At 30.8% G+C, this 19,388-nt stretch overlaps 1 protein-coding gene across 1 annotated transcript; it reads right to left on the bottom strand.

The window, feature by feature from the left end:
- Positions 1–10,932: 10,932 nt before the first annotated feature.
- On the bottom strand, positions 10,933–13,259 carry LOC107851461 (cytochrome P450 71AU50). The gene is made up of 2 exons (XM_047400386.1): positions 12,284–13,259; positions 10,933–11,748 (listed from the first exon to the last, which is right to left on the bottom strand). The coding sequence occupies exons 1-2, from the start codon at positions 13,163–13,165 to the stop codon at positions 11,134–11,136; spliced, it is 1,497 nt and encodes a 498-aa protein (XP_047256342.1). The 5' UTR covers positions 13,166–13,259; the 3' UTR covers positions 10,933–11,133.
- Positions 13,260–19,388: the final 6,129 nt, after the last annotated feature.

Below are 19,388 nucleotides of genomic sequence, written 5' to 3'. Positions count from 1 at the left end.
GACTAGTAATCTCTCAATACCAAGGAAGTCTTGTACGAAAGTCTTCAGAAGACATTCAAAAATAAAGAAGTTTTCAAAGATGACTACACATAATTACGGCATGAAAAATCTCACCAGATTCACTCCTCGTTCAAAAGAAAAGGTAGAAATATTTTTATTTGCATTCGCATTTCATCTTTGTTTAGTTTGTCAAACAAATAACATGCGAATGCAAATGAAAATATTTCCGCCTTTTATTTTGAACGTGGGGTGAATCTGGTGAGGTTATTGATGGTAATTATGTCTAGTCATTGCTGAAAATTTCCTTATTTTCAAAAATCTTTTGAATACTTTCATATAACACTTCCTTGGTATTGAGAGATTACTAGTCATGCCTTCTGAAGACTTTCATTGTGGCAAGTATTTTAGCTAATGGTGTAGACTTTTGCATGGTGGATATCTTATCATCAGCAGAAATTCTTGCCGTAGTGAAAGTCTTGGGAAGGCATGACTAGGAATCTCTTAATATCAAGTGATATTGAGGGATTACTATTGATGCCTTCTGAAGACTTGCGCCCTGGCAAGCATTTCTGGCGATGGTGTAGACTTTTGCATGGCGGATATCTTGACATCTATAATTGGAGAAAAGCGATCAGCAGAAACGCTGAGAGATTGAGCTTGTTTAATTTTTCCACCAACTCGGGCAAAGTTTTTTTGATAGGTTAATGAGCCTGGAGTTACATAATGTTTGATAGGCTTTGTTGAGTCGATTTAGATCAAATGTTATGTAACTCCTTTCTTATTAATTTATCAAATCCCTTGAAGGTTGGTTGACCAAGCTGCATTGAGTAAAGCTCAATAAAAGTGAGTTGCTCAACGGTTGGGACCACATCTTGACTGTGCATCAACACATTATGACCTAAAAACATACATATCGACCCTATATATATCCTTTAAGGCTTCTGAATAAAGTGTTTTGAAGGGCTTCTTTAATGTCATAACTTTGAAGGCAGTGTTCCTGATTGAGCTCACAAGAGATCAAGAACTCTCTATTAACTTTAAAGATGGCAATGACTAGCTTGAATACAGAATCAATAAGCTGGAGGCAAGCTTTAAAATTATTGGGATTTACATACTACAGCAAGCCTCTGATCTTTTCCAAGGAATGTTAAAAGCATGTTAAGGCAAGAAAACACAATCAATTATAACCTTATTTTTAAGCAAGTAATGAAACTCAATTTGCCTTTCAATCTCGTTTGTGGTTTCGATCAGGTCAACAGTAGTGGACCTAATCGGAACCATAAACAAGAAGGCATGGGATGCAATTTAAAATTCAAAAATTTACGCCTTCATTTAGATTCCTTACTTTAACTACAGTTTCTAGTGCCAAAAGTTTTTTAGACTTACTGTACAATATTTCAACCCTTGATTCCCTTAAGGCAGCTTTCTTACTTTTCAGCTATTTTCTATCTAGGTGATAATCTTAACCATGCTACCTAATTGCAGCTCTCTAGCAAAGTGTCTATCTATATTATTTTTCTTTGAGAGAAACAACAGACGGATTTTTCATTACCGAATACACTTTCATATTTGCACTTGATATAGATTTCTCATGTTTTAGGATAATTTAGTCAGCCAGATTCGCTAGAAATTACTTTCTACCCAATGTATCCTTCTCAATTAGCTCTCAGAGGATAAAGTCTTTCATCAACCACCCATTTTCCCTCGAGGGAATTCTCCTACCGCACCTTCTGGAGTATAATCATCACCCCAAGCAACCCAACCATATAAATTTGGGCTAAGGCAATAACTATATTGGTTTTTCGTTATTTTTAGATGCAGTGCTAGGTTTCAAAGGCCTTTTCGAAGTCCAATGCACCCTAAAAGTTAGTCCAATTGCTATTGAATCTCTTTACAATGACACAAAAACTAGATCCCTTCATAATGCTTAACAAATAAACATGAGCAACAACCGACATTAAATCTTAACAGTGATCAGAACCATATTCATGGTCCCTTAGCCTTATCAGTTTAGACCTACCAAACTTAACTATAAAATTATAGATATCTTGTTTGAATGATATATGACTAATCGGTAAGAACGCCATTCACAAAATTAGTGTACTCTATGTGTGTTTCCACGATAACATTATCAGTAATACATACCTCCCACATATGAAGTGGTTTCATCTGCATGCACCTTATTCCTTCGAACCCATCTTTACTGCAACCTCTTGTGATAGTCGGGCAAAATTTGATCAACTTTCAGTTCCTTATATCTACCAAGAAGAGGAAAAAAATTAATGTCTTAAAAATAACATTATCCATCTGTTACAGCAGATATAGTGTCTATAGCATCGAATGTAGAGTCTGTTACAATAGATGTGGAGTCTGTTAGAATAAATCAAACCAGCCTTGCTGGTGGTTTGATTTGTTCCAACAGTTTCTCCATCTGTTGCAACATCAACAACAGTATAAACTACAAATAAAAAACATCAACAATAAAGAAACAACAATATTTGTTCCAACAATATCATCAATAATAAAGAAGCAACATCCTTTGTTCTAACACCATCAACAATGACAAACCCACAAAAAACATCAATACAGCATCAACAATTAAGAAATAAATAAAATACATACAAAAAAATGATACTGCCAACAAGGCTTTTAAATTTCTCCCAACAGATGTCTTTTTTTGTATATTGTAATAAAAATTCTAGGTTTGTTTATTCAACACTTAAAAGTTCCTTCAAAATTTTTAAATAAATATGATATGGGAAAATAATAATTAAATAAAAAAATATAAATAACTTGTAAAGAAGAAGACGAGATGAAAGAGCAATAATGAACCATACCTTAATATCAAAAAGGGGATCAAAATAGCAATTTCAGTCGAGGAAAGATATGGATCGATTTAGATCCAAAAGGATCTTTATGAGAAGAGAAGAGAAAAGAGAGAAAAAAGGTTGTGATAACCCTAAAGAGAAGAGAAAGAAAAAGCTGAGAGTTGAATAAAATAAATTAAGGACTGCAGCTGAAGGATGAAAGATGAGATAATTTCTATAGATGTATTGTGTACGTAGACGTGGGGGTTTTCAATATTCATTAATTTCATTAATAATTTGAGGGGCAGGAGGAAGACTAGTGACATTGAAAAGACAAGATAAGACTGCTCAATGAACTCACTTTTGAGTTATCCAAGAAATATTTTTTACCGCCTGTAGTAGTAAGTACTACTTTATCTACTCGGATAGAAGCTTGCTTTAAAATTAAAAGAAAAAAAATTCAAACAGATATTCCATCTGTTGCAACAGATATAAATATGTGTTTAGAAATCCAAACAACTCAGTCATCTATTATAACAGATATAAATATCTGTTTAAAAATCCCAACAGCTCAGTCATCTATGATAAATAGATTTGATAATTAATTTAATCAGATATGTCATCTGTTACAATAGATATAAATAGTTGTTTGGAATTTTCCAGTAGCTTAGTCATCTGTCATAACAAATGCAAATGTCTATTTGATAATTAAATCAGATATGTCATCTGTTGCAACAGATATGAGTATCTATTTGAAAATTTCCAATAGCTCAGTCGTTTGTTGCAACAGATTTCATTGCAATTGATTTAGGTGGAACTAGGAATGAATGAATGAACTCACAGGATCAACTACAAATCCAATTGAGTCTTTGCAATTGCATGGTGTTGGTATTACGTTCATCCAGACCCGAGTCATCGATCGATCACTCTGAGTTGAAATGAGTTCTCATCAACTCAATGTTAAGATAGTGATAGTACCTAAATTAATTTAAGTGGAAATAGGAATGAATGGAGGAGCTCACTAGGTCAACTATAAATCTAACTGAGTCTTTGCAATTGCATGGTGTTGGTATTGCGTTCATCCTGACCTGAGTCATCGATCGATCACTCTGAATTGAAATGAGTTCTCATCGACTCAATGTTAAGATGGTGATAGTACCTAAATTGATTTAGGTGGTACTAGGGATGAATGAATGATCTCACATGGTCAACTACAAATCCAATTGAGTCTTTGCAATCGCATGGTGTTAGTATTGCGTTCATCCCGACCCGAGTCATCGATCGATCACTCTGAGTTGAAATGAGTTCTCATCAACTCAATGTTAAGATAGTGATCATACCTAAATTGATTTAGGTAGAACTAGGGATGAATGAATGAGCTCACAGGGTCAAACTACAAATCCAACTGAGTCTTTGTAATTGCATGGTGTTGGTATTGCGTTCATCCCAACCTGAGTCGTCGATCGATCACTCTGAGTTGAAATGAGTTCTCATCAACTTAATATTTTATAAACTATATCTTTTAAAATTTTAAAAACTAATTAAGATCAATTCGGACCAAATTAATAATTTCAAAACTTGTCATTCTTTTCCAAAATTACAAATCATCCATTTACCCTAAAAGCTTTTCATTTCAAATCTGAAGTTCTCGCTCTTCTCTCTCTCTCTCAACAATACAAACAACAACTACTCAACATATTGCTCAATCTTTCAAAATAGGTCGATTTTCTTTCCATTTACGACCATATATAGTTGATATTTTAGACTTCATTCCTGCTTGTATCCATTGTTTTCTCTGTCTTCGCAGGTAGCAGAGTTCGAGAAGTTTAAATAACTACAACTATGCTAAAAAGTTATTCATAATGTAAAATTTCAAAAGGTGACTCAAAAGACTGAAGGAGATTTAGTCATAAGTTTTGCTACATGTGACTTTGGTATTGAACGAATTATTTTTTAAAAAAAATCACCTATATGTAACACCAAAATAAAATAGAATTTTTTTGTGTGCCAAAATAGATTTAGAGGTTCTTATTATTTGAATATAATTATAAACAAGTAATGTTTTAATGTTATTTGGAGAATAAGTAATTAATGAGGGTAAAATTGTTTTTTTTTTAAATTTTTTCTTGATATTTCAAAAAATAACAAGTAAAAATGAAATTCAATTTTAGAAATAAATAACAAATAAAAATGAGAATACCTTATTTATCTACTTTCAATATTTTCGTCATTTTATCCTACATTTATCTTCTTTTTTGGTTGCACTAAATATGGCAATAAAGGACATACAATTTACACTTTTAAGGGCATATATATATATTGCCTCCTCTTAACTCTTTAAGTACTTATCATTTTTATTTGGTAAAATCATCTTCTGGACCCCTGTACTAGGTCGATTTTGTAAGCTAGACACTTCTACTTACATGTTTGTCATCTGGACCCCTGAACCCACTAAAAAGCAATATTTTAAACACATTTTGGGAGAGTGTAACACACTCTCCCACATCAGCTGCCACATATGTCACATCATCCGCCACATCATTTTCAAGTATTTCATGAAATTTTAAGTCATTTTTAAAATGATACATGACAAATTAAATATTAAAATTAATTTAATTAAATGAAAAAATTTATAAATTGTAGAAAAATTTAAATAATCATATTTTTATTTTTTCTCACAAATTCAATATCAAATTCATTTCAAATAATTAAAATTCTTCTCCAACTAATTTAAATTTTTAACTATAAATTCATATATACAAACATAAATGATTTTTTTATTTTTAAATTTGAATATCTTTAATAAAAATAATTAAATAAATTATTTTTATAAATTGTAGAAATTCTAATACACAAACACAATAAATTTAATTAATCATCAAATTTATTCCAAATAATTAAAATTTCTCTCTAATTAATTTAAAGTTTTAACTATAAATTCACATACACAAACATGATGAATTTTTAATTTTTATTTAAATATGTTTAACAATTTGTAAAAGTTAGAAAATTAATTCTAAAAAAAATAAAAAATTTAAATTGAGAACAACAACAACAATATCTGCTACAACGATGAATAACCAACAGCAATATCGATGGTGATGGCGATGAACAATAAAAACAATATCAACACAGCAAAGAGACTTGACCAAAAAAGGTCAAAAAAAACACAACAGCAACAATATTTTCCACAGCAATGAACAACCAACAACAATATCAATGGTGATGGTGATAAACAACAACAACAATATCAACACAGCAAAGAGACTTGACCAAAAAAAGATTAAAAAAAAAAGCAAAGACCCTCTTCAGGGATTGCCTAGAAATCTGCCATATATGATGATGAAGGAAAAAAGATGAAAAGAGACATATTTACATGGTGATGGTGATGGTGATGGCTATGACAGCTATGGATGTGGGGGTGGGGGGACGAAGAGAGATAAAGAAAGTTGTAAGGGTGGAGGACGTTAATGGTGATGCCATGGTAGCCATGGATGGATGAGGGACGGGGGTAAAGGGTGGGGTAAGGGTGGCTGGACGAGGGAGGGAGATGGATGGGGGTGAGGGGGTGGTTGGATGGGGGAGGGGGAGGGGGAGGGTGGCTGAGGCGTGGGGTGGGGGCTGGACGGATAGGGGGGTTTGAGGAAATGAGGGTTTTTTATTTTTATTTTTAAAATTTATTATTTTTAAATTTTGAAAAATATTTTTTAATTAAAAATGATGGAGGGAAAATAAGGCTATTTTTTTTTATTTTAATATTATTTTAATATAAAATTGATCAAAAATTGACCCCACTCGCACCCTCAGGCGAGTGACTACACTCTCTTTGTCCTAGTCAGTCATTTAATGCCACATAAGCAAAGTCAACGGTCATAGGATTTGAAATATTGCTTTTTAGTGAGTTCAGGGGTCCAGATGACAAACATGTAAGTAGAAGTGTCCAACTTACAAAACCGACTTAGTACAAGGGTTCAGAAGATCATTTTGCCTTTTTATTTTGCATATTTTTTAAGTAAAACTTTAACTAGAGAGTTATTTGACTAAATTATACTTATTTATTATTCATTTCAATCTAATATAATATTTGTCCATTTTACACCACATTAATATCTCTTCATATTTATGATGAAGGACAAAGGTAAAAACAATTTAATGATAGCTTAATTTTCTAAATGACAAGTACTCCTCCGTTCCTTTCTTCTTAATTGTCATCATAAGACTTTGCACAATCATTAAAAGAAATTAATTAGAAGTGTAATTTGACTCATATATTCCTTATTAATCTTGTCTATTTATGTATCTATTAATTCTAGAATAATTAATGCTAAGGGCAAACTTGAAAAATAAATTACTTCATTCTTGATTATTTTAAAATTGATCATCATTTAAGAATAATTATTTTCAGTATACGTGACAACTAAAAGGAAACAGAGAGTGTTGTGAACCATCTATTTTTAGTAAAGAATGTTGGGTCATCGCCCATGTTTAACCAAAGACGCATGGCCTAATTCTATTCTCTTTATGATTTCCAATGGTATTTGGAAAACAATTTGAATTTCTATTTTTATTTGGAGTTGGTTTGGATTTAGAAAAAGCAGCACCCATCATCTATAGTTAGGACTATTTGAGAAAGAACTATTCATGCTCATTGGTATTTGTCTTTTAGAGACATTACCGCATAAGATAGGTTTTTGAGAGAACTTTCACTAAAGAAAGAAGAGAGAAAGAGAGTTTAGTTGCTGAAGTTTTTTCCTCCCCAAACAACTAACTTCAGATCGCGTTGTCGGCTCGTTCATCATTGGATCGGACTGAAACTTTGACTGATCAATGTTTCTAACATCTTGGTGTTTAATCAGAATGATGGAGATCAAATTTAGAGGTTCGCAACATCCGATTTTGAGTCCCAAACAGTAGCTCTATTTTGTGTGATTTCTCTTGATTTATTTTTATTGATGTAGCTATTGCTTCTCCGTATTTTGATCTTGGTGTGTGACTATTTGGAGAATATTTGTAACTCTCTTATCGTTATAGTGGAGCAATTTAGATATCTGTGATTCCGTGGTTGTTACCTTCAACTTGAAGGATTTTTTCACGTTAAATTTGGTGTTCTTTACTTTCTTTATTTTTATAGTTACCTATTTCCGTCATAACAAGGAAGACAATATATAGGAACAAAAGGTGTATTTTCTCATGTTACTTTATGTCTTCCGTTGTCCCATCCCAATATATATGCACTAATATACTTTCGATGGTCAACTAAATCTTTTATGTTGACATATCATTTTGTGTCTATTTTACTTTTTTTATGAAATATTATTAATTTTTAATGCTTAAATGATCATAATAATTAATTATGGGTGATATAGTAAAATCACAATTAAAGCAACGAGACAGCTATGTGTTAAATGACTTACAATAACTAATTAAAAGTGATATAGCAGAATTAGTATAAAAAATTACTTGTGAAAAAAATTCTAATTGAACTTCATATAAGACGTCAAGTTAATTTAAAACATCAAGATTTAATTTATCATTTTATATCTATTTTATCTTTAAATATTATTAATTTTTTAATTCTTAGATGACCTATAATGATTAATTAAGAGTGATATAGTAAAACTACCATTGAAGCAGCTGAAAAAGACATGTCAAAAATATCTATTTACTTATTTTTATTAAATATTATTAATTTTTTAATACATAAATGACTTATAATAATTAATTAAGGGTGATACAGTAAAATCACGATTGAAGCAGCGTAAGCAGACATGTTGAGCAGCACGAGCCCAATATATATTACTTGATCTTTAAATTTTGTGATACAAATGAATTTTTTAGAGTCAATTAATTTATTTTACCGTAATTTTATAAATTTTAAAAGCATTTTAAGTAGTTTGTTATTGTTATTTATACAACTTTTTATGTAATTTTTAAATATATAATTATTGAAAATGCATTATCTCCCTTTATAAAATTTTCGTGACACAGATTAAATTTTGAGAGTTAACCACTTTTTTCTTTAATTATAATTTTTTTTAAAAAAAATATTTTAACTTGTTAATTATTATAATCTATCATACTTTTTATGTATTTTCTAAATATATAAAAAAATTAAAAATTTCTTTTTAATAATTTACTATTACTTATCTGAATTTCTTTTTAAAATATCAAAAAGATTATAATAAAGATGAGAGCGCTTGATGAAATTACACTAAAGATGAGAGCGATTTATTTAATCGATTGCAAAAACATTTAATGTCATGAGAAGAAATTTATACTATTTTTCATATAATTCTTTAAATATCTAAATTTTAATATTTGAAATATTAAATTTAATTTAATAAAGAGGCAAAGTAAATATTTACATTTGCATTGTAGTAATTATGATCGAATGCAATTCCAACTCCACCTCCAACTCTAAAAATTAAAAATAAAATAAATTTCTTTTATTTTCATGGCTAAAATACCTACTTAAATACTCAACTTTAACTCACCAGTTCGAAGTCCAAATAAATATTAATGATAAAATTTTATGTTCTATTTAATTTTTTTGTCGATTCATGTTATTTAGAGACTCAAATTATGACTTGTTCTACTTAAATATTTAAAAATGTGATAAAACATTCCTATTAGACACTTTTATACTAAATTTTTGAATTCAGTTTGTACATATTTTCAAGTGCACATTACGTAAATAAACCTTAGTGACATTCAAATTAAGATTGATGTATATAATTAAAGAAGATGATATTTACTGTGATTAATTTTAACTACCTAATAAAAGATTAGAATATGCACACATTTTTTTCCAATAGTATCTGCTGGAAGCATTTTACCATATATTCAAGTGCTCGATTAAATAAATTATTGTTTAGTTATCTCAATAAAATCTACTGAAAGATTTACCAAACTCTGTATGCATTAGCCTTTATTTTTATTTTTAGATTTATTACAATTAAAGAAAAAATTAAAAACAAAGTTACAAAATTACTTTAAAATATCTAAATTAACTTTGCTAATAAATTTGATAAGTTGACCAAACCTAAATTCAATTTCTATCATCATTAAGTTGTTGTAGTAATACAACTAAATAATATTTAGATAAATAAATAATGGATAATAAAAGTTATGAGTTATTATTGTTGAAAATTACAAACGGAATTACTCCTTCCTTAATCAGGAGTCTCAGGTTCAAGTCTTGAGTATAAAAAAATTCTTGGTAGAGTGCACTACATCCCAAATAGGGTCCTATCCGATGTGAATTTAAATTTGTCGAACTCCAATGCAAATATCAAAAATCGAATTAAAATAAAACCTTACGCTAATTGTGTTGGGTGAGTGCAAATTATATTAAAGACAAAACCTTGAAAGAGGAAACAATTTTGATTCATTTCAACAATGCACAAAAGTCAAAGACCTACCAAAATAGGGCAAACCAACCGTTGTAAACAGCTTTATCCACCTATACAATTGCTCTATTTTAACTTAAATGACCAAAATATTCTCAATTTCATAGCAGGCAAGTTGACCTCATGGCTGTTTGGCACATCAAACTCTCTCTTATATATATAAAAATATATAAGTTAATAAAATAAAATTTTGAAAAATAAAAAATATTTCTTTAATAACCCTTTTATTCTTATCTCCTAAATTAATATCTCTCCCTCTCTCATTTTTCTTCTATTTCTCATTTTCTTTCCATAAAATATATATTTGTAATATTATCCAGGAAATTAACAATTAAAATTGTATGAAATATAGTTTTTTCAGTAAAAAGATGGTCGTTATTAATTTAGGAATATTAATTTTTTAAGAGAATAGAAAAGGATTACTATGATGATGAAGATGGCAAGAAAGTCGTCTTCAACTAATAGCTAGGAACTAGCATAGTCCTTTAATACAATTACAAAGTTTTTCCAGGAAAAGATTAGTTTGTAAGTATAATATTTATTAGAAGTAAAGATAAAAAATAATATTTTCTCCGTTTCATAGAATGATCTACTTTTTTTTAATCCGTTTAAGAAAGAATAATCGTTTTTCCTTTTTAGCAACTTTTAAATTTTAACTGTCAATATGACATGCTTAAGACTACAAGATTGAAGGACATTTTGGTACATTTGACATATTTATCGCAAAATTCAAAAATCTTCTTTATTTTTTTAAACTCCATGTCAAGTCAAACTAGGTCATTCTTTTTTAAACGGATGGAGTAACATATTACGCTATCACAAGTGCATACACAAAAGTACTTGAATCAAAAGCAGTAAAGAAATTATCCAAGGTCAAACGTCATATAACTAGATGTATCAAAATCAATTTCCCAAGATCATTTGTGTTGTAGCCTATTAGTCGGAACAGCCATCAGATGATTAGCTCTGCCAATCACTATACCAAATTGCTCGCTCATGTCCAAATCCTTTGGCTGCATGTCATTTGGGAGCTTCCAATCAAAGCAATGAACCAATTGTGCCACCACAAGACGTACAATAATTAACGCCAATTGCATCCCGGGGCAACTCCTTCGGCCAGAGCCAAAAGGTAAAAGTTGAAAATCACGCCCACGGACGTCTACGTTACTTTCAAGAAACCTCTCTGGCAAAAACTTGTCAGCTTCAGGCCAATAGTTAGGATCCCTATGAACTGTGTATGCATTGACAATCACTTGTGACCCTTTCTTTATACAGAAATCATCTACCATACAATCTTCCATAGCTTCATGAAGTAGTAATGGGGCTGCAGCATGTAGCCTAAATGACTCTTTAAATACCATGTTTAAGTATTTCAAGTTTTCTAAGTCTGATTCTTCCACCATTCTATGTAGGCCTACTACTTCTTCCAACTCTATTTGGAGTTTCTTCATTATATCAGGATTCTTGAGAAGTTCTGAGAGCATCCATTCAATTGAACTTGATGATGTATCTATTGATGCCACAAGCATATCCTGAATTTATATAAGAAATATTAGTACCATGCATTAAGCTTGTTACTCTGTCATATGTACTCAACTTGGCAAAGCGTTGTTTCTTCCAAGTCCGGATAAAGAAGAGTTAAAGGTAAGTTGATGGTCACCATACTAATAATTTAATTATGATGAATCATCTAGAGATACTGAGTCATTTAGACAAAAAATTGTATAAATTATTAAAACACGTAGCTGCTGACTGCCATTAATTTTCGAAGTAACATATGGAGTTGATTGATTGTTAAGCAAAGTTAATTAAGTTTGGCTAAAATAAGGCTAGTAGTAAGTATTATTCTTTCGCCTTAATTGATGTGAAATTTTTTGTTTTTTAGTCAATAACTTTGAACCTATTTTAAGAAAATGATTTATAGCTACAGAAAATTATACTTATAACTTATTTTAGAAAATAAATTTTGAAAGTCTTCATGTGCTCTTAAATTTTATACCCAGTCAAATAACTTAAGATAAATTAAGATGAAAGCAGTAACTAATATCAAATTGGAAATGAACATACCAACAGGACAGCTTTAACATGACGACGATCAAACTGGAACTCCGCTTCTCCAGATTGCATGATGGCCATCATGGTGTCTACAAAGTCCTTATTTTTCTTCTGGTCTACATCATGAACATGTTCGTCAATAATTTTCTCTACAAATTCATCTAACACCTTAGCAGTGTCTTTCATGCGACGTGTGAGTCCTTGGAGGTCAATAACACCAAGAAAAGGGAAAACATCTCCAAGATTTGGTGTTGCAGCAAGTTGTGTAACCTCTTGAACTAAAGATTTAAAACCCCTTTTGCCCAAATCCTCATCCATGAACTTTTTACCAAAAACCATCAAGCAACTCAAGTTGGCACTCAATGACGAAACTTGAGCACTAAGATCAACAGCAACACGACCATGACCTCGAGCGACATCTTTGATCGCTTTGATCATTAGGGCAATTTCTTCACTTCTAGTAGATCGAAATGAGTTAATCTTCATGTTACTCAACAAGTGAACCGTGCATAATTTTTTCATGTTACGCCAGTACGCGCCATACTTTGAGAAAATCAAATTTCTTTGGCCATAGGAGATGTATTGAGCCGTCTCGTTATGAGGCCTACTAGCAAAAACATGATCATAAGTTTTGAGGATTTTTTCAGCTGATTCGGGAGAAGATATAACATAAGTTGGTAATAATCCTAATTTAAGGTACATTATAGGACCATGTTTTAGAGATAATTTGTGAAAATCTTGAGTAGGATTTTCACCTAAAAGAAGAAGATGTCCTAATATTGGAATCCCTTTTGGACCAGGAGGACGTTTTTTCTTGTTCTTGATATCTAGCACCTTATGGAAGATGAATAATACCATTACAGACAAAACAAAAGTTGCCCACATAAAAGCCATATTGGCCAATAGGACTAATGGATAATATATATTTGCTAGTATGTAGTATGATTTTTGGGACGGACAAGTTGTTGAAGTAGCAGCGAGAGAGCACCTATTTATATAGGAAACTAAATCATGTGAACGGCCCCCATCATTTTTTTACCAATTAATTTACCTAATCTTTTGTTGAATCAAAGGCAAATTCAATCTTTTATTGCTAGTATATATGTTGGTAAACTGTATAGTATATCATATTCGCGTCAAAACATTATTGTTATTTTGAGTTATTTGTCATTACAACAAAATGCACGTATAAAATAGAGTATTTGATCTTTTAAAGCTGTCTCGTGCATTAAACTATTCATTATGTGCGGAGTTTGTGAAAAGATAAAGATCTATTATATACCGTCTTATGATATATCTTGTAAGAAATTACTTATGATATATCTTATAAGAAATTATCTCCACTGCTTGAATTAGTTACTCCATGACTCTTCAATATTTGATATTTCATCCTAATATATTTAGCTATTTGCTTTCAAAATGAATTACATCCTCCTTTCAAGTTGGTTGTATGATTTTTCTTTTTAATCCATTTAAAAAAAAAATTGAAAACTTTTTAATTATAATTTTTCATATGACATGTTTAACACTATAAGATTAAAACATATTTTGATATATAAATTTTATATATTTTTAGTTGTAGATTAAATTTTTTTTTATAGTGTCTTAAATTTTGTGTCAAGACAAAATTAAAATGAAGGGGATATCACATAATTTGTTGAAAGAAAGTAGAAATTCAAATAGTCTACCAAACGTGTTCCCTTGTTACAGAAATATGTTTGACACTAAACTGCAACACTACCTATTTTTTTTTTCAATTCGGTGTTTGATATCCGCATTGAAATTTGATTAATTCAGATTCATGTTGGATAAGGCCCTATTCGAAGACAGCACTCCCTACTAAGAATTTTTTTAATACACTGAACTTGAACTCGAGACTTGGTTATATACTTGTGTGTAATGTAAAAACTTTTTTTTGGATAAGAGAGGAAATATTCGTTTTCCTGAAAAAAGTTACGTAACCTGATCGAATGTTGGTCTCTCTTTTCTTCAACGACCAGGATTGTAATAGTGTGTATAAATGATAGTTTGCTTTAACATATAGTTGTTACTTTTGATGTCACAAATGACGCTATTTTTTTATTATTTATTTAAAAAATTACCTCGCTTAATATACGTACCAGTCACAACATGAGTGCTCCTATATCCTCATCATGTCTCACACATTAAATTTATTAAAGTTGAGCACTTTAATTTCTTGTGATGTGCATGGCAAAATAAAATAGTAATAAGAACATTAAACCACTTGTATGAAACATTCTTTTTTTTTTTTGGATTAGGAGAAGCTTCCGTGTATTAGGATAATGCATTCATTTGCATTAGTAATATATATCCAGAGCTATTGGATTGCGACTTAGTTTAATTGAGAATACGAGCTAGTTAAGGCAACAAATTGAAGTAATACATATCTTTCAAAGTTCATTGAAAAATTAATAAACTTCCATCACTTCAAATTATTCATCATGATTTTTAAAATTAATTATCTTAAATTATTTGTGTTTTTAAAGTTCTGAACTTGTCGCCACAATTTACTTTTTCAATTTAACATTATAGACAATTATTTATCCCCTAAATAACTTTCGCGTGAATTATACTACCTCTTAATAGCTGACGTGGTAAAAAAAATAAAGAACGTTTCTTAAAAAAAGTGCTGGTCAAATATTTTAATAATTTTTTATTACTATATATAATTTAACTATATATAATAATAAATAGAGAAAATACTCAATTACCCCCCTGAACTAATTAAAAGCGTAAGTTTGACACCCTTAGTACCTTCGTGGCACATACGTGACACACACGCGTGCCTACGTGGACACTTCAGTGTGTTGTGCCACGTATGTGCCACATAGACACTAAGGGTGTCAAAATTACACTTTTAATTAGTTCAGAGGAATAATAAGACCCCTTTTAAGTTGAGGTGTGTTATAACCTTTTTTAATATAGTTCGGAAAGGTAATTGGGTATTATCTCTAATAAATAAAAACACCTTTACCCCCCCCCCCCCCCCGAAATCTTCTTTAAGGCCCCCACCCTTTTCATTTTATTCAAATCCATGCCCTTCCATCTTCTCCAACCTTTCATTTTCTTCAAATCCACCCCCTTCCATCTTCTCCGACCTTCACCCTTCCCGCTCTCCCTCTCTTCTTCTTCGAACACCAACCCCTTCTTCATCTTCTACAAACTTCCATCCTCTTCCTTCTTCTTCGAATCCTCCCATTCTTTTCTTTTTTTCAAATCCTTATCGTCACCTAAAGAAAAAACATTTATCTTGATTCAAAAAAATTTTATTACAATTTTCAAAATATAATTTAGAATACTCATTTTTTTTTCTAAAAGAAAATGCTGAGAAGAGAAATTAGAAGTAGCGAAAATTAGTGAAGTGTTAATGTAGGATACAAAAAAAAGAAGTGATTAATGAAAATTAAATAAATAATTAAGGATTAAGATGTATTAATGGAGGTTAAAAGAAGAAGAAAGGAAGGGTACCTGACTGGCGGCGGGTTGGGGTGGTGGCAGTGGTGGTTTGAAGACTAAAAAGCGATGGGTCTTTTGAAGAAGAAAGAAGGGGGAGGAAGAGGGGGATATACTTTTTTTATTATATAAATATATATTATTGAAATTATTTTTTAAAATATCTTTTTATTTGAATCTAACGCGACAACGATGTGGAGCTGACATGACAATGGCGTGGCGCGAGTGCAATACACTCTCCATTGTGAGAGTAGTATATTTTATTTTGGGGGTGGTATATTATTCCACGAAAGTTGTTTAGGGAAGTAAATAATTATCAATAAAGTTAAAGTATTAAAGTAAATTGTGACACCAAGTTCAGAGGAATTTTTATACTTTTTTCTAAATTAATTATTTCATTTATTTTATCCTTAGTAGTTATTGTTCTTGAAGACTACAAAGACTTCTATTATGGATAATGTTGTGATTATTCAAACAAGTCCTTTTGATTAGTGTTTCTATTATACTCCCTCCGTTTCATAATACATGAATTGTTGAATTTTGGTACATAAATTAAGGAAAAAGCATTAAAGACATAAATTTAACATAACTTTTCATTTTTACCCCAAAAAAAGAAAAAGTTGATCTTTAATACCTTTTCAAAAGCTAATTGGTTGTCAAATCATAAGGGTAAATTTGAAAAAAATTTGATGATTCACTTACTTTGAAATACCGATAAATACCCCAACAATTCACATATTTCAAAACGGAGGGAGTAAAAGACAATCATAATAGATAATTTGAGTCAGGAAAAATATTAAACTAATGGCCATGTAATTTATTGAAGGCTTAAGTCATCGACAGATACTTAAAGTTGTCCTGAAAAGTCACTTGGTCCTCCTAACTAAGGCCTGTACCTATCAAACACCTCAACTGCTTAAAATTGATATCTATCAGGCACAAAATGTCGATTTGACAAGAAGAGTGTGTTACACCCTCCTTGGGTGCGTAAATTGAAGAAAAAATAATATTTTACTTTTTTTAAATTAAATAACTTATACTTAAATTATTTTATTAATATAATTTTTAATTATAATAATTTCTTATTTAAAAAAAAAAAAGAAAATCTCCAACCCCTCCCCCCAGCATCATCGTCTTCACCCTACCCCACCCCCACCTCACGTCATCGTCTTCACCCTTCCTTCTGATGATGACGACGAAATAGTAAACTGACCTTGAACACTGGAATGGTAAACTCCAAGGCCAAGACAATAAGCATAGTTATTCATGGGAGTTAGATCGAATACATTTAAGTACACTAGCACCGATCCACGACTATTTTGAACTGAATTCTTGCAGTACAACATCTTAAAAACAGAAGAAATTTTAGCTCCCATTCCCCTTTTACTCTCTAACTCACATATAATTGAATTATATATATATATATTGGTATAGTACTTGATAGGTACAATGGAGGACAAAATATGGGTCCTCTTTTTATTTATTTTTTGTTTTTCAGTTGGCGGTGGAATTGGGGTACCACCGACGGCAATACAGTGGCTGTGCTAGTTGGTGTAAAAGGAGGAGAAGGGTGGATATGTGTGTTGTGTGTATATATATATATATAAAATTTAAGGAAAAAAAAACAGGAAAGATTGGTTGGAAAATTGGAATCTTTGTTGACACTGTTTCTTCTCAATGCTCAGCTAAAGCGTGAGAGTAATATAATGATCAGCTGATGAAGTGTATTATTATATGGAAGTTTGATGGAAAATGAAAGATTGCATTTTCTAAGTGAAGACGATGGGGTGGGGTTTGTGTGTGAAGACGACGGGATGAGTGGGGTGGGGTAGGGGGCTTTGTGTGTGAAGATGTCGGGAGAGGGGGGTGATGACGGACGACGTTGTGTGTGTGTGTGAGAACTATGAAGACGCCGGGGGAGGGGGTGTGTGAAGACGACGAATGGGTGGGTGGGGGTGTTTTTTTTTAATTAAAAAATTATTATTAAATAGTTATTTAAATTGAAAAATGGACAAATTAGCAACTCCTCCATATAATTATTTTTTTTGTCACGTATTTTTTTAATTGATTATTTTTGTCACGTCACGCGAGTGTGTTACACACACTCTATACTTTTTGCTGATTAGTCAAAAAAGGCCTGATTGAATAAAAATTCGGGTGGGTTAGAAGTTTGATAAGTATAGACCTTAGTTGAGGGATTGAAGTGAATTTTCGAGACAACTTAAAGTGTCTGTGGGTAACTTAAGCCTTTATTGAACTACTCATTGTATTCCATCCTTTTTATTGTGACCCAAACTTGAATGGCCATGTAATTTAAAGTACTAAACTGATTGATTAGTTGAGTGACAGTGAAAGAAAATATTAAAACAATAGTAATCTTTTATGTAGAAGACATTTCATCACAACTTTAAGTTAATTAGTTATCCTTAGTCTCATTTTATGTGTTATATTGATCGGGCACAGAATTTAAAAATAAGAAAAGATTTAATAATTTTTATTAAATTATTCTTTATTCAAAAAAAATATGCTATTATTATTTTTAATTAAGTGGAGTGTTACAAGTGATATCAATAAAAATAAAAGTGAAATTTTATCTTTAAATAATTATCAAATAAGAAAAGATAACATTCTTTTAAATGGACAAAAAAAATAACAATAAACGGAAGGAGTGTAAAATTTTTCTGATAACTACATTAGTTAATATTACAGTATGAATGAAATGGCGTCAATATAATTTTACGTCTCCGATAATGGAAAGGTGTCAGGATATCAAAATACAAGATACAAATTATTGTGATTTGTGATGTTCAGGATCTTCTACAAACTCTATCGACATGGTTAAAGCGCTACATTCCAAATCAAAAATCAATAAAGTGAGAAAATTTATCATGTGTGAGACAAATACAATGGCATGTGCAGGTTCGGCGTTGAGGGGTGTTGGCAAAGAGAAACTAACATTATTTTATGAGATTATTTTATTTTTTCTATATAATAGTTATTTTATTATTTTAATATAAATAATGAGATAAAATAATTTTAAAATTAATTAATATCTCAAATAAAACATAAGTTAAAATTAATCTCAAAATTTTATTTAAAAAATATTATCTTTATTCCACGATCCACATAAATATTATCCTTATTCCATGATCCACTACCACATTACTAAGGATGAAAAAAAATTCTCTTACGTAGAGTTTATTGGGTTTTTAAGAAGTGTGAATGGAAAATGAATAGGTATTTTTTTTTCGAAAAGACACCAAGAGAAAGGATGCAATTTGAATAGGCACCTTTTCAGATTAAATAATTATGACCTTTCCAATAGGTTATGACTTTTTCGAAGATTTGCACCTTTATGAAGGGGTGCACCTTTCTGAACCATTGTATCTCTTAAGGAAGCAACACCTTAATAGCTATAAATACCTGAATTTTTTCTCAGGTAAAGACAATTTTTTTGTATAGAAAAATAATCTTCTTCTTCTTCTAAAAACTCTCGTGTGATCATTAAATTGTTGAGTGTGTTCGAAGTATTTGAAATTTGAGGTACCGCTATTTTCAGAAAGAGAATCATTTTATTTTGGGAGGAAAGATTTCATAACCTCGGGTACTTGAGGGGAATAAATTCTTTAAGAACATACCATGC

Source organism: Capsicum annuum, chromosome 12, assembly GCF_002878395.1.
Source record: "Capsicum annuum cultivar UCD-10X-F1 chromosome 12, UCD10Xv1.1, whole genome shotgun sequence".
Lineage (NCBI taxonomy): Eukaryota > Viridiplantae > Streptophyta > Magnoliopsida > Solanales > Solanaceae > Capsicum > Capsicum annuum.
This window is presented reverse-complemented; position numbering and strand designations above follow the sequence as displayed.

Excerpts from the sequence above, each read along its gene's own strand:
- LOC107851461 (XM_047400386.1), bottom strand. The coding sequence starts at position 13,165 with ATGGCTTTTATGTGGGCAACTTTTGTTTTGTCTGTAATGGTATTATTC. Across the intron at positions 11,749-12,283 it reads ATGTTAAAGCTGTCCTGTTG|GATATGCTTGTGGCATCAAT; the intron begins GTATGTTCATTT and ends ATATAAATTCAG.